Source organism: Antennarius striatus, chromosome 2 (assembly GCF_040054535.1).
Source record: "Antennarius striatus isolate MH-2024 chromosome 2, ASM4005453v1, whole genome shotgun sequence".
Lineage (NCBI taxonomy): Eukaryota > Metazoa > Chordata > Actinopteri > Lophiiformes > Antennariidae > Antennarius > Antennarius striatus.
This window is the reverse complement of record NC_090777.1, coordinates 20,192,567-20,205,263: the sequence shown is the minus strand read 5'-3', so window position 1 is coordinate 20,205,263 and position 12,697 is coordinate 20,192,567. Positions and strand designations below refer to the sequence as shown.

Below are 12,697 nucleotides of genomic sequence, written 5' to 3'. Positions count from 1 at the left end.
TTACACTCAAGGCATTTTATAAAGATGCAATCGGCTGATAATTTTGTTTAGCCACCCACCTCCTTAATAAGTTCAGACTGTCCAGCAGTATAGCAGTAGGAAGCAATTAGAGTAGCAATGCCTACATACGAGCGCACCAGTTCAGCCAGCAGTCTCAGGATGGTGGAGGTTGGCATCAAAGGCTTGCTGGCCTTTACCTTAGCTGCTTTACCCTCCTCTGACCCAGAACTTTTATCTCCCTCTTGTTCTTTCTTTTCCTCCCTCATCTCTTCTGGAGTAGAGGCTAAAGAGTTTTATTGAAAGTAAAAAGATACAAAGTTGTTACAATACACAAACTAAATCTTTGAACTGGTTTATGGAGATGCAAGTCGTCTGAAGATGATAGATCCTACCAGACAATGCATAAATCTGTATTTCTTCAGTGAGCAGAGATTTTATGATATACAAATTATGACACAGTGGAAATAACCAATACCTAGAGTCCTTGAAATCAGTTTTCCACAGGAAATGAAAAATACACTTAGGAAAAAATATAGAAACATCACAGCACAACAAATAACCACAAACAACCAAGAAAAATATACCAGTAATTGCCATCGTGGTTCTAAGCTAGCATTTAATACAAAATATTTTCTAATATTATTAGTGAGTTGAACAATTGAATTAGTACAGACTACAGTGTACAAACACACAGACTGACAGCTACACTGTTAACAAATGATGTTACATGTGTTACAAAGCTGTTCCCACAAACAACAGTGATTATAAATGAAAGGAAGATGCATTGAATTATAAAGATATTCTTAGCAGCTTTTTTTTGTTTTAGTTTTAACATCCATTCTGACCTTCTCCTTGTGGTGTCCCAGACTGGGAGGACTCAGCTCCACCTCCATCAGCAGCAAACACTTGAGTCTGAGAGGAAAATACATGACACTTAACAACTGTAGAGATAACATCACATTTTAGGATTCAGTGTAAGATAACTTGTCATGGAGACCCACATTGATATGGAATGCAGACTGAGGGTCGAAGTCACTGCCCTGCCGGGTGAGTCTGTACTGCTGGTAAACATCATCACCAACATCCTGCAGTATCTGACACAGATCTTGACCACCAGGCACTGCTGCTGCACGATCTTCTGCACGTTCAACTGTGCCACAAAAATGTACAATGACTTAGCTAAAATGCTCTGATATGACTTATGAAAATGAAATATATAGACCTAAAATAAATAATTTTCAGAATGCTCTAAAAAATATGTCTTACGCTCTTCAGGGGCATGATAGGCAGCCAAAGCATTGAGCATGTCATAGATGACGTCCTTGATAGTGTCAGGGATAGCAGGTAAGGGGGACAGTTTCAGAGGAGTGGTCTTAACCAGCTGCACAGCATTGGGCCCCTTGATTCGCAAATTCTCAAACTCGTCATCAGAGGCTGTAGAAAATAGAATTTTATTATGAAAAAGGAAAAATAGTAACTACATAGTAATTGCAAATTCAAAATCTAATCTCTTATCACTCCTACTTAGAAAAAACTTGATCACTAACCTGTGCCAGCTCCACGGGGTGCAGGCAGAGCGATACGGACACAATTACTGGCGGTTTCGGCAAAACATTCAGGGTTACGGCAGGCTGCTGGACCCAGGACGCGAAGGATGTAATTGATTTCTCTGGAACCAAGGCTACCTGATACCACTCCTGAGGTCGTGCTACCTGCTCCACTAGTCACTGCAGACCTCACAACCTATGGCAACAAATGAATAATTAGGTTTATTTGATATCAACCAATTTTTAAGCATTATTTAAGGACAATATGATTAGCAAAAAGGGCAGAAAAAAAAGATGAGTTTTATTTTAGGTCCTTTCTAATGAGAAAATCTCAACTCAAACCCTCTCCAGACGAATGACTGCAAAATGAAAAATTACCTAGTTCAAATTTGCCTTAAAATGTAAAAATAAGCATTTAACAATCCGTTAAGATGCACATCTTTATAGCTTCATAATAAGTATGCGATAAATTTATTTTTTTTTGGGGAGACATGAGTTACATATATAGAAACCGTATATTACCGTAGTTTCTGCACTATAAGGCGCACCTAAAAGCCTAAAATTTTCTCATAAACCCGTAGTGCGCCTCATAATCCAGTGCATCTTATATATGGATTCATATTCATATTAATATTGGTTAAAAGCATGATCGCTGAAAAAAAGCCGGCAGTCTGGCCGCCACTCATGCCGCACTCCGCCACCAGAGGAGCTCCCTCACAAGGCACTCGGGCTTACAACCCCTAACAACGGTAGTCAAGAGGCGTCACCAAAGTCCCGACTCTGACTGAGCTGCTCTCAGACGGTAGAGAAGACTGTAGGAGCACCGGTGATTACGTAGCAAAACACAAGGAACTTTCAACAATTCTATAATAAAGTTTGACTGACTGACTGATCTCAGTATTTCCTAACTATTTGGCGTCGGAAACAAACCACTTTAAACTTAATTGGTCTTAAAAATGCCATTGTGCTGTCATTTGGAATCTAGTGACGGTCCATTCTATTAGTCTGTGGAAACACACGGAGAAACTGGCATAAAGGTGAATGAAAGACCCTCAAAGCTGAACTTCCAGCCTTTTCTGAAATTTGAAGAGCAGTCACTGCTAGACAAAGGTGCAAACGGGCATGCTGCAATTGATTTACAAATGTAGTTGATAGCTCTGGGCGGGCGGTGGAGGGGTGCATTCAGGCTTGTGTATTCTGTCTGCAGCGACGTGCGGTGAGATTCACGGCGGTGAGACACCAACGTTTAAGTCAGTTTTAGGAGTAAAACAGCATCATATTTGCCAGTAAATTAGCAGCCTGACATTAAAAACTAGTTAAAAAATTGTTTAGGACACACAGCAGCAAATAGCTGCACCTCAGCTCCGACTGGACTACCGATCGATCGAAACAATATTTAATTAATAAACAAAGACGAACGTCGGAGCTTAAATATCTGCTTCGTACCTCAGATCAGGAAATAATCCGCTCTGTTCGCACTGACTGCACTAGTAATGAATTTAACCAGTTTTTAATGTCAGGTTTTTCAATATGCGTGTTGACTTCCTTCTAAGATGGCAAAGTGATCAAGTGATCAGGTTTCCTTGATGAGGCTCAGAATGGCTTATTGACATAGCAATAGGGGCCACTCAAAGGTAGTCAGGAAGTCATGAATGCAATCATTACTGCCTGAGCAGCGCGGCTCTATCTAGTGGACGGATTGCACAACTACAGCCGCTGCAGTTTATAAAATAAATTTTATGTATTTTTTATTGTGTGCGCCTTATATATGAAATAAATTATAAAACAAACAAATTATTGAGGGTGCGCCTTATAGTCCAGTGCGCCTTATAGTGCGGAAAATACTGTACACGTATGAAAATGACATTCCTTTAAAAAAATGATATTAGTAATTGTTTTTGAAGACACTAAGAACTCCAATTACATCGCATAAACACAGATTCTAACCTTCTCCATTGTGTGCCGCAGTGTGGCCGGATCTTCTATGATGTGTCTGAAGAGTAGAGTAACCAGTGGGGTGAAGCCATTGAACCCAGAGCTTTGGGTCAGCCCCAGGATCATCCGTGTACTCTTTAACTCAGCAAACATCATGGCATACTGGTGGTTGCGTGTTAGGCGCAAACAAAGACGTAGGGTGGCATGAAGGGTGTCTGGGTCCACGGGAACGCTGATCATACTGACACAGGCACGGATGAGAATGGTGGTCATGTCCTCAGTCAAGCCTTGCACAACTATACCAGCACTCTGGGAGTATTCAGACTCCAGGTACGCTGATGGGCCGGGTGTAGTCTCCTTCAGCTGGCTGGAATCATCTTTAGGAGCACTCATCTCAACTGCTGCCCCTGATTCCAAGTCAGTCTGGGTTTCCTCAACTTTGCTCCTGTCCCCATCTTCTCTCTCCGTATCAGTAATGCCAGTCTTAGCAGGTTTGGGCATGCGAGGCACTCTCTGGACAGTCAGCATCACCGGCCTCCTGTTACCTGTCTCTTCATTTACCTGTTCAACAGAATGGTGTTCTTGTTAAAAGAAACTCCTTAAGATATTGATCGGTCCAACACCATCCCCTTTTTCTAAGAACATATTGCTCAAAATAACATAAACACACTCATCTATTTCTGAGTAAGGTCAGTTTGTAAATTAAAAAAGTCAGAGTCAGACTAACAAGAACATTCTATTTGTTAAGGTGAACACAAATTCCCAAAGCTCGACAAATTAAAAAACAAAATTAAATAGCTCCTTTCAGGTATGAAAGCTTAGAATACAGAAATATTGTCCAAAATTAGATGATTTATTGCTTTGAAAATCCAAACATATACATCCGAAACTTTTACATGGAGCATACCAGATACCAGATCCAGATAGATAGATACTTTAATAATCCCGGAGGAAATTGCACAATACTGTTCATTCAACCCTGACAAAACTACAGCTGACCAAAAAACTATAAAGTTACAAATTACAAAATTAAATCCAAGGGATCTAGAGTTGTTTATTCTCAGGAAGTGGAGTAAGATATTCGCGTATACCTGCACCATGGTGTTAAACTGCACAGTGTATCTCCGACGACCAGCTGTGAAGCGGACACTGCTCTCCCCAGCCCTCCATGCAGAGTCAATCGTGCTGTTGTTTGAAGCACTGTAACTGCACCACCGGCCTGAGCGGTCATCAAACCAGCGCCAATTATTTCCATTGGGCTGCAGATACTTAAGGCAGAGAAATAGAATTCAATTGTATAAATGGAGTGCATGAAAACCAAAATTATATTCTCAGTTGTCATGACAAATACAGTGGTACCTCTACTTATGAATGTCTCCACATACGAAGTTTTCTACTTACAAAACGTCTCAACAGGAAAATATTGCCTCTAGTTACGAAAGAAATTTTGAGTTACGAAAGGTAAAAATATAGTAAGGGCTGCTACTCAAAGCTCCCAAAGGTTCCGGTACCCAACATTCTTATAGCTGCTCTGCCATTGGCTATTACCTAGCATCCTGGCATCCCATTGGCCAAGAGGGACCTCTCTGTGTAGATAGATAGGAGTCTATGCATCGTCCTCGTCATTCAGCCCTCGACCCATGACGTGTTCTGATAGTTTTACGTATATATATTAACTTTCAGAGTATTTACTATGGACCCCAAGAAAGTGACGGAGAAAAGAGGAAAAGAAAAGACGAAGAAAAGAGTTTTTTTGTCCATACAAACAAAGCAAGAGATATTAGAGAAGCATGAAAAAGGGATGCGTTTTGCTGATCTCGCCAAAGAATATGGCCGTAATGCATCTACAATCGCCACGTTATTAAAACAAAAGGCAGTTTAAGGAGTTTAAGGCATTGCGTGGGTGGTTGGAGAAGTCCAAAAGGAGGACTGGAATTCACTCTGTTGTTCGGCATGGTGAGGCAAGAGCGCATGAACCAAAGAGGGCAAAAAAACAGAGGACCGCAGTTAAAAGGTAAATGACCGTCATTATTATTCTTTGTTTTTTACATTATGTACAACTCTCATTTATTGTGTAATAATCTAATTGTAACATGTATTTGTTACATGTTTTGAGGCATTTTTATGCTTTATGAAACATTTATGTCCGAATTTTGGGGGGGCTTGGAACGGATTAGGGCATTTGCATGGAAAACGCATCTCTACTTACGAAATTTTCTACTTATGAAATGTCTTCCAGAACCAATTCATTTCATAAGTACATGTACCACTGTATATGTATGAATGTTATAATAGTGTATCTGTCCTCTAATCCATGGCATTGTCTCCAAACACAGGTTTTACCTTGTTCATCTGTTCCCTACGCTTTGAAGATACAGCCATCTTTTCATAGAAGTCAATGATCAATAGAACTGGTGTGATCCATCTGCAGGAATGTAGTTACAAGTAAGAGACAACATAGACATATACAAGCTTTGAGAATGATCCTGGAAATCATTTGAAAGAAAAGTTGGCAAGACTACAAAACTCACTTTGGTGTCTGGATGTCTTTCTGTTCTTTAGCAGCCTGCAGGCAAGGCTGAACAACCTCTAGCAGTTTTATCAGCAAATCAAGAATTCCACTATTCTCTACCACCCTGGCACCCAAAAGCTTCAGTTCCTTCCAAAGTCAAACACAACAAATTATTGGGTTGTGAAGATGAACAATGAGATAATCGTTGAATAACGTCAAGTCTAGAACTCTCAATTCATGTGTTTCTCTTACTTCAAAGAGCAATGTGAGCAGCAAAATCCGTGTTGCCAACTTGGAGGCTTGGGGCAGCGTGGCCATCTGTCTGGTCCACTCAGACACTGTCTTTGTGTCACTGGTAGTCAAAGGCTCAGCCGCCTTGATCAGAATGTCTGCTGCATCCCATACCTATAAGCAGCATGTACACAACTGGACTAGTGAGAAAATGCTGTTTCTTTTATCTTGTTAAAAGTTTGTTTTCATTACAATACAAGAAACACAATTATCAAAAGAATAAAGACTTAATTCAAACATTATCTATGCCTGCTACATTAATGGATCTTCTCTCTAAAAATACTCTGGTGAAAAGACTGCAGTATAAGAACCTGACCTGGTGGACAACCTGTCCCAGGATAAGATCTCTGTACTCAGGGCCACTCCTCTTAATGGCAGTCATCAATAGATCACAAAGTCGGTAGACGGTGTCAGGCAACTCGTCGAGAAGATGGAAACAGCCAGGCAGCATGGAGTCAGTGAAGGCATGAAGCTCTTTTGGGTCCAGTGGCTCAGCCTCCATGAAACGTTCCAGGCAGCGAGCCTCCTCTTCCTCTGCCCGTTCCCTGGCTCTCCTGTCTTCTTCTTCACGCCGACGTGCTGCTTCCTAAAGCACAAACAAACAAAAAAACAACTTCAAAAGCTGCTCAACAGTGATATTTAGCAAAAAATTATGTGGAACATCTTTTCTATATAATTTGAACAGAGAAAATGACACACCTCAGGAGAGTCAGAGCGCTGTTCCATGTTGACCTCTTGACCAAGTGACATGGCAATGGCTCGCATCATCTGGTCCTCTTCTGACATTGTCAGGTCCTAATTGGAAACAAAGTGAAATGTCAGCTGTCTGAAAAATGGCTTATCAAACAAACAGTTTTTTGGTCTGTGAATCCGTACTCTGACTGTTCCACCAAGTAGGGGTGGAGGGTGCGTAAGTAGATACTCAGTGGCCTGCTCCATAGTGCTGGTGTTAAGTAGGGCCTCCATGGCATGTTCTCTTGAGAAACCCATATCCATCAGCTGAAACAACACAGAACAAATGTTTTTACAAGAGCAACAGCCAGCAGAAAATGGCATATCTTCTCACTCTTCAAATACGAACAAGGAACAGTGGCAGTAGTAGACTGCATTGCTGCATTTTAATTTTTTTGAATAGTCAGGGTAGAAGACAAAATCAATGTAAACTTATAGAAATTAAAAAAAAATAAACAAAAAGCTAAAATAACAAGGCACTACTTGCTCATGAAGAAATTCAACATGTCAATTTATTTCTGACATGCTTCATCAAGTATGTATTTAAAAAGCAATTCAAGGTTATTCTTTAAATTAAAAAAAAATGAAATTCCTAAATACCACAGCAACCAATAAATGGAGTCACCCCAGTTTGTCCTGCATGTATCAAAAATATTAATTTTCCAGAAACCACATCATTGGACATGAACAGACAGACAGACAGGTGAATGGACATGCATATTACTAAAGAGAATGTTTAATGAACAGAGGTAGAAAAGAAGGTGGTAATATAATGCTCAAATGATCACATCTGGAAGTGATGGACACAAAAACACTGACTGAAGGACAAGCAGATGTTCTTTCTCTTTTTTGAATGTGTGCATAACCCTTCTAAAAAGACACTTCCCATAAAAACTATCCTGATAATCTGGCTCCAAAAGGTTCTGATTCACAATAAGGAAGCCCAAATTCCTCACTCATTTTTCCTCTTGATATTCCTCTCTCTCAAACCTCTCTCTATCCCTTACTCTTTCCATCTCTCCTCACTAATTTCTTCCCCTGTCCCTGAATGGCTCTTATACCTGCTGGAGATGCTGTTGGCGAACCTGTGCAGGCCTCTCTCCCCCACTGCATCTTTCCTGTTATAAAACAAACAGTAGCCCAGGATTCAGTGCATGCAGAATATAGGGAGGGAAGATTGGTATACGAACTAACTCTGTTTTCTGATCTTTCTTAGATGGCCTCATCGATATGCAATAATGTAGTTAAGCGCGCTGTCAAAACCAAAACCTTGCTGTGGAACAGCAAGCTGAAAATACTGACAAGACTGCAGAAACAAACCCCAGGTACGAAGCAGAACATGCTCTCAAACTACAGATTAAATCAACAAATTTAATGAACACCTTTTCCCAACTGTTCCTTAACAATAGTCCCCAAAAGGTGAAAGCCCAGACAGAGACAGATCACACAGTTTTCTGACATACCTGTGTAAGCTGAGCTTGGTTAACCTGGGGGTCCCGGCGAGGTGTGGTATTAGTTGAATCATCGGTAGATCCTCCTGCTGGATTTCCAGGTGTTGTTCCAGTTGGTGCTGGTGGTTCTCCACTTGTTGTAGATGCTCCAGGGGCAACGCTGGGTCCCAAAGGATTGGTGGAAGCCACTTCCTCATCTGGGCGCAGCGTTCCTTCCCTCTCCTTTGCTAGTCGCTCCTGGATAACGGGCTCCCCTCTCAAAATGTGACAGAGAATCGCCAGCATCGATTCAGCCATCCTACCACCATACATCTTGAGCGGTTTTCTATTCCACAGACTGCGGATGCAGCTGAATGCAGCCTGTATGTAGGAGAAACTGTTGAAATCACAAAACACCAAAACTGCAAAAGAAATTAAATTAAAAAAACGCCCCAACTCTAGCCGAGGTAGGAAAATATAAATAAGACCACGAAAGAGATAAACAATGTACTCAGTACATGGATTTAGTCATAATGTTTGCAAGGAATACTCATGAATCAACTTGCCAGGTATTCTTTATGTACAATTCTGTTATATGAAAAATTGTATATATCGAGACTGCTTAAGATATCACTGACTTCCAATAGTGTAAATACAAACACAGGTTATATCCAAAGGGAACAACAGCCTGATCACTAATAGATGGATACTCACCTTCTGGGTGACTATGAGGAATCGAAGGGCACTGAACTGAGGCATGGTGGGGGTTACACCAGGCATTTTAGCTGGCAGGGAGTGTGGCGAGTCTAGCACAGTGCTTGGGTTCACCATCTTCTCAACCAGCATTAACCACGCATCCAAAAATTCCCCTGTCCCATCTGGCAGATCAGTATGCTCCAGCCCCTCAGACACTGGCACCTTACCACCCATTGAAAGGGCCCAGTTGAATGTCCTGCAAAAAGATGCACATCCAATAAATCTCCCAATCATTTATAATATGATTTTTTTTAAAAATCAAATTAAACAGATGACAGCATTCTTGAATCTTTCCCAATTCACTCGATTAGACTTACTCAAATAATGCATCATGCCCCCCAGAGCAGAAGAACTTTTGCAGCATTAGGTGATAGGGGTACTTCCTCTCATCAAATAACATGGGAGATGTGAAGCCAACAGAGCAAATGAAGAAGGTCAGCCTGCCAGACAAAACAAACAAAAAAAAGCAACATTCAGTAATATGTTCATTTGCTATGACTAATCTAAAAATGGCAAATTATGGTAAGCACACCCTGCATTTACCTGAAGCGGGGAGTGGGTGTGTAAGGTGGGGGCTGCCAACTCAGACCCTTGGTTAGGAGCTTTGTGAGGGCGCTGGCAGTAGCACGAGCTGCAGGAGTGGGAGTGGTGCCTGTGCTTGTAGCATGATGGGAGCGGCGTTGGCGCACTGGGGAGCCCACACACAGCTTCACCAGGAGGCCAAAGAGCTCAGCAAGAGCCCTGCCAAGTCGAGATGAAGCTGGAAATACAAATACAAGAAGCTTATTGAGAGATAAACTTACAGACTTTGAGACATTTTTTGAAAATATTAACATACATGAAAAAAGATAATCAAAGAAATCTCACCAGAAAGTAGTGGTTTTATCTGTTTAATGCGTGTGGCCATAGCTGGGGTAAGTTTGGACTTGGCCTTCGGGTCAGTAGCGGTGGGTTCATCTGTTTCCATTGGAGCCAAGGTGTCCCCATCCAGACCCATGCCTTCCAGCAATCCACCAGAAGATGAGTCCACAGATACTGCCTCAGATTCTGCAAGAAAAAGAGGTTGTAGTTTTTGAGGGATACTACCAAAACACAGTGCTTTTCATTCAACCAGGTTAAATGGTTTTATCACCATTTCTTTTGAAGCCAGATGCTGCAGTTGCTGCAGTGCTGCCAGATGGCTTCTCCTCTTTGGGCACCAGTTTCTGCATGTCGGCCTGGCCAAACTCACATCCTGGAGGAAGACTGTTTGACACAGGAAAATGTGTTACAGGGGCAAAACTGATCGCACAGTAAAAATAACTTAAGTTAATGGAAAAAGAGCTTTACCTGTTCGGCGTGCAAAGGGACAATAGCACAGTGCTCTCCCATACCAGTGAACAGTAAAGTTGACTAAGCTTGGTAAGAACACTCAAGCCCAGCTGGGAGCCCCACTGATTGACCGAGATAGCTCTGATCTCACTCTGTTTAAAAACAGGGAAAAAAAACACACATTCAGATCTGCTGAACCTTCAACAAAATGATTTGATATGGGAAAAACCCACATACAGAAAACTAATTTAAATTTTAGTAATCATCTGTACTTGACTGGTTATCTACTTTGATGGTGTTGTTTTCATCTGTGATATTCAAAGCAGTGGTTTTAATCTGATGTCTTAAACAAGGATCAACAAAACCAAGATAATTTTCTAATTTCTCAATGAAAAGGTGACCTGTTGAGGTTTCTAGTAGAAAATTACTTTTAGTTCTAATTCATTAAAAGATGTCAGTATACTGTCAAGTTGGCGTCTGCATAAAAAAATGTTCCATAGCAGTACCAGAGGTCAAGCTAATACTGCAAAGAGGCACTCTAAACGTCAGTGGAAATATAAATATTAGCCCGAGTTGCTTAGTACTCAAGCACTTCATAGAGACAACCTCACTGCATTTTTGAAAATGTCTTATATTTTCAAATTTGAGGAAAAAAAACAACATTTACCTGTCCAACTCTGCATGTATGGACAAACATGAGGATGTAGGCATGTGCCGCAGTGAGAGCATGTAGCAATGGTGTGGCACGGGCCGACAACGTGGCGTCTGTGACATGGCCTGCATTAGCCAGTTCTCTCAGAAGCACAGACCCCCCAGGCACCTCAATTGGTCTATGAAGTGGCTCCAAAGATGTCAGTATACTGTCCAGTTGGCACAGGCCCTCCTGAAGTACTTTAGGCTCATGTGACAGAGTCTAAGAGAAATCATTTAAGGAAAAAACACTTCAGTATAAATTAATCTGATATTTTTCTATTACTTGTTAACTGAGGGAAAGCAGATTAAATTGTCTGACAATTTGGGAATTTTGTCATGTTAAGATTTTTAAATGCAAAGGAAAACTCACTGCTCCTACAGTGATAATTACACTGATCATAATAAGCACAATTTATGAAAATTATTCTTTTTGAAAAATTAAACAACAACTCTAACCACACAATTTGCATCCAATGAAGTCATTAGATACAGCAGATAATCCCTAGCAAGCCTGTTCCATATGGTCAAACAGATATAGGTAACTAAATTTTCACTGTGGTAAAGGCATAAAAATCCCAATTGTTTTTTTCATGTGCTCACCAGTATGGACTTGCAGACACCAGCTACAGCTTGGCACGCAGCAGATGTAGGAAAGTCTATGGGCAGGTTGGGGAGGCCAAGAATAGAAACCAGAGGTAGCAGCCCTTTTTGGTTCACAAACTCTTGACAGTGGTCATCAGTTGTGTTGTTGCTTAGAATGGATTCCACAAACTTCATCTGCAAAACATGTGCATGTTCATCAAACACCAAATTGAAGGAAGATTGGGATATTTTACAAAAGACTCAATACAATTGAAAATTAAAAAAAACATTTACCACATTCAAAATATAATCCATTAACGGAATGGGTATCCGCTCCTCAGTGCCCACCACCCTGAAAGAAGCAAAGCATCACCACAATGACATTCACCAACTAGAACACTTGACTTTAGCTAACTAATTTGAAAAATAACAATTTAAAGGAAAATCTTGAGAGTTCTGTTTTGTGTAATGAATTGGTACTAACTGTCTGTTGCTCTCTGGTTCTCCCTGCTGCTGACTGAATGTGTGGAGGGCTTCCTCCTCTTCTTCATCCTCACTTGAAGCTTCTTCAGCAGCATGGCTAGAGCGTGCTGGTGGCACAGCCACAGTGCCATCCGCTTTCTGGATTGATGGTTTTTGGCATATGTACTCAGGGGCTCGGCCTAAGTTGCAGATCTCTTCCAGTAACTGTAACAACAATAAGATGAAATTTTCCTGCCAAATCTCATGATGGCGTTTGAAAAAACTTGCGCAATCTAAGTCACCGTACCTTAATAATGGCAGTAGTAGCATCAGTCTTCAAAGTAGGTTGGTGCCTCATGAGCTCATCCACAGCACTGCCCAAGTTGGACGCGGTGTCACCTGGATCAAACCAAAGAACATGTCATTCACTAAAAGTTGAGCAAAGA

At 41.1% G+C, this 12,697-nt stretch overlaps 1 protein-coding gene across 14 annotated transcripts in view; it reads right to left on the bottom strand.

The window, feature by feature from the left end:
- huwe1 (HECT, UBA and WWE domain containing E3 ubiquitin protein ligase 1) overlaps positions 1-12,697 on the bottom strand; it is a 46,325-nt gene that overhangs the window by 19,235 nt on the left and 14,393 nt on the right. For 10 of the 14 annotated variants that reach the window (XM_068306122.1, XM_068306041.1, XM_068306113.1 and 7 more), the window contains 26 exons: positions 12,559-12,650; positions 12,274-12,476; positions 12,084-12,141; positions 11,808-11,984; positions 11,182-11,427; positions 10,533-10,666; positions 10,336-10,448; positions 10,071-10,250; positions 9,747-9,963; positions 9,521-9,643; positions 9,162-9,399; positions 8,481-8,828; positions 8,079-8,135; positions 7,162-7,284; positions 6,985-7,080; positions 6,602-6,871; positions 6,247-6,399; positions 6,014-6,141; positions 5,826-5,907; positions 4,574-4,750; positions 3,495-4,043; positions 1,548-1,743; positions 1,267-1,434; positions 1,002-1,150; positions 846-912; positions 60-283 (listed from right to left, as the gene is read on the bottom strand). In XM_068306122.1, coding sequence (XP_068162223.1) covers positions 60-283; positions 846-912; positions 1,002-1,150; positions 1,267-1,434; positions 1,548-1,743; positions 3,495-4,043; positions 4,574-4,750; positions 5,826-5,907; positions 6,014-6,141; positions 6,247-6,399; positions 6,602-6,871; positions 6,985-7,080; positions 7,162-7,284; positions 8,079-8,135; positions 8,481-8,828; positions 9,162-9,399; positions 9,521-9,643; positions 9,747-9,963; positions 10,071-10,250; positions 10,336-10,448; positions 10,533-10,666; positions 11,182-11,427; positions 11,808-11,984; positions 12,084-12,141; positions 12,274-12,476; positions 12,559-12,650 — 4,568 coding nt within the window. The remainder of the gene's footprint in view (positions 1-59; positions 284-845; positions 913-1,001; positions 1,151-1,266; positions 1,435-1,547; positions 1,744-3,494; positions 4,044-4,573; positions 4,751-5,825; positions 5,908-6,013; positions 6,142-6,246; positions 6,400-6,601; positions 6,872-6,984; positions 7,081-7,161; positions 7,285-8,078; positions 8,136-8,480; positions 8,829-9,161; positions 9,400-9,520; positions 9,644-9,746; positions 9,964-10,070; positions 10,251-10,335; positions 10,449-10,532; positions 10,667-11,181; positions 11,428-11,807; positions 11,985-12,083; positions 12,142-12,273; positions 12,477-12,558; positions 12,651-12,697) is intronic. The other 4 variants (XM_068306098.1, XM_068306141.1, XM_068306129.1 and 1 more) reach the window with 1 other exon arrangement.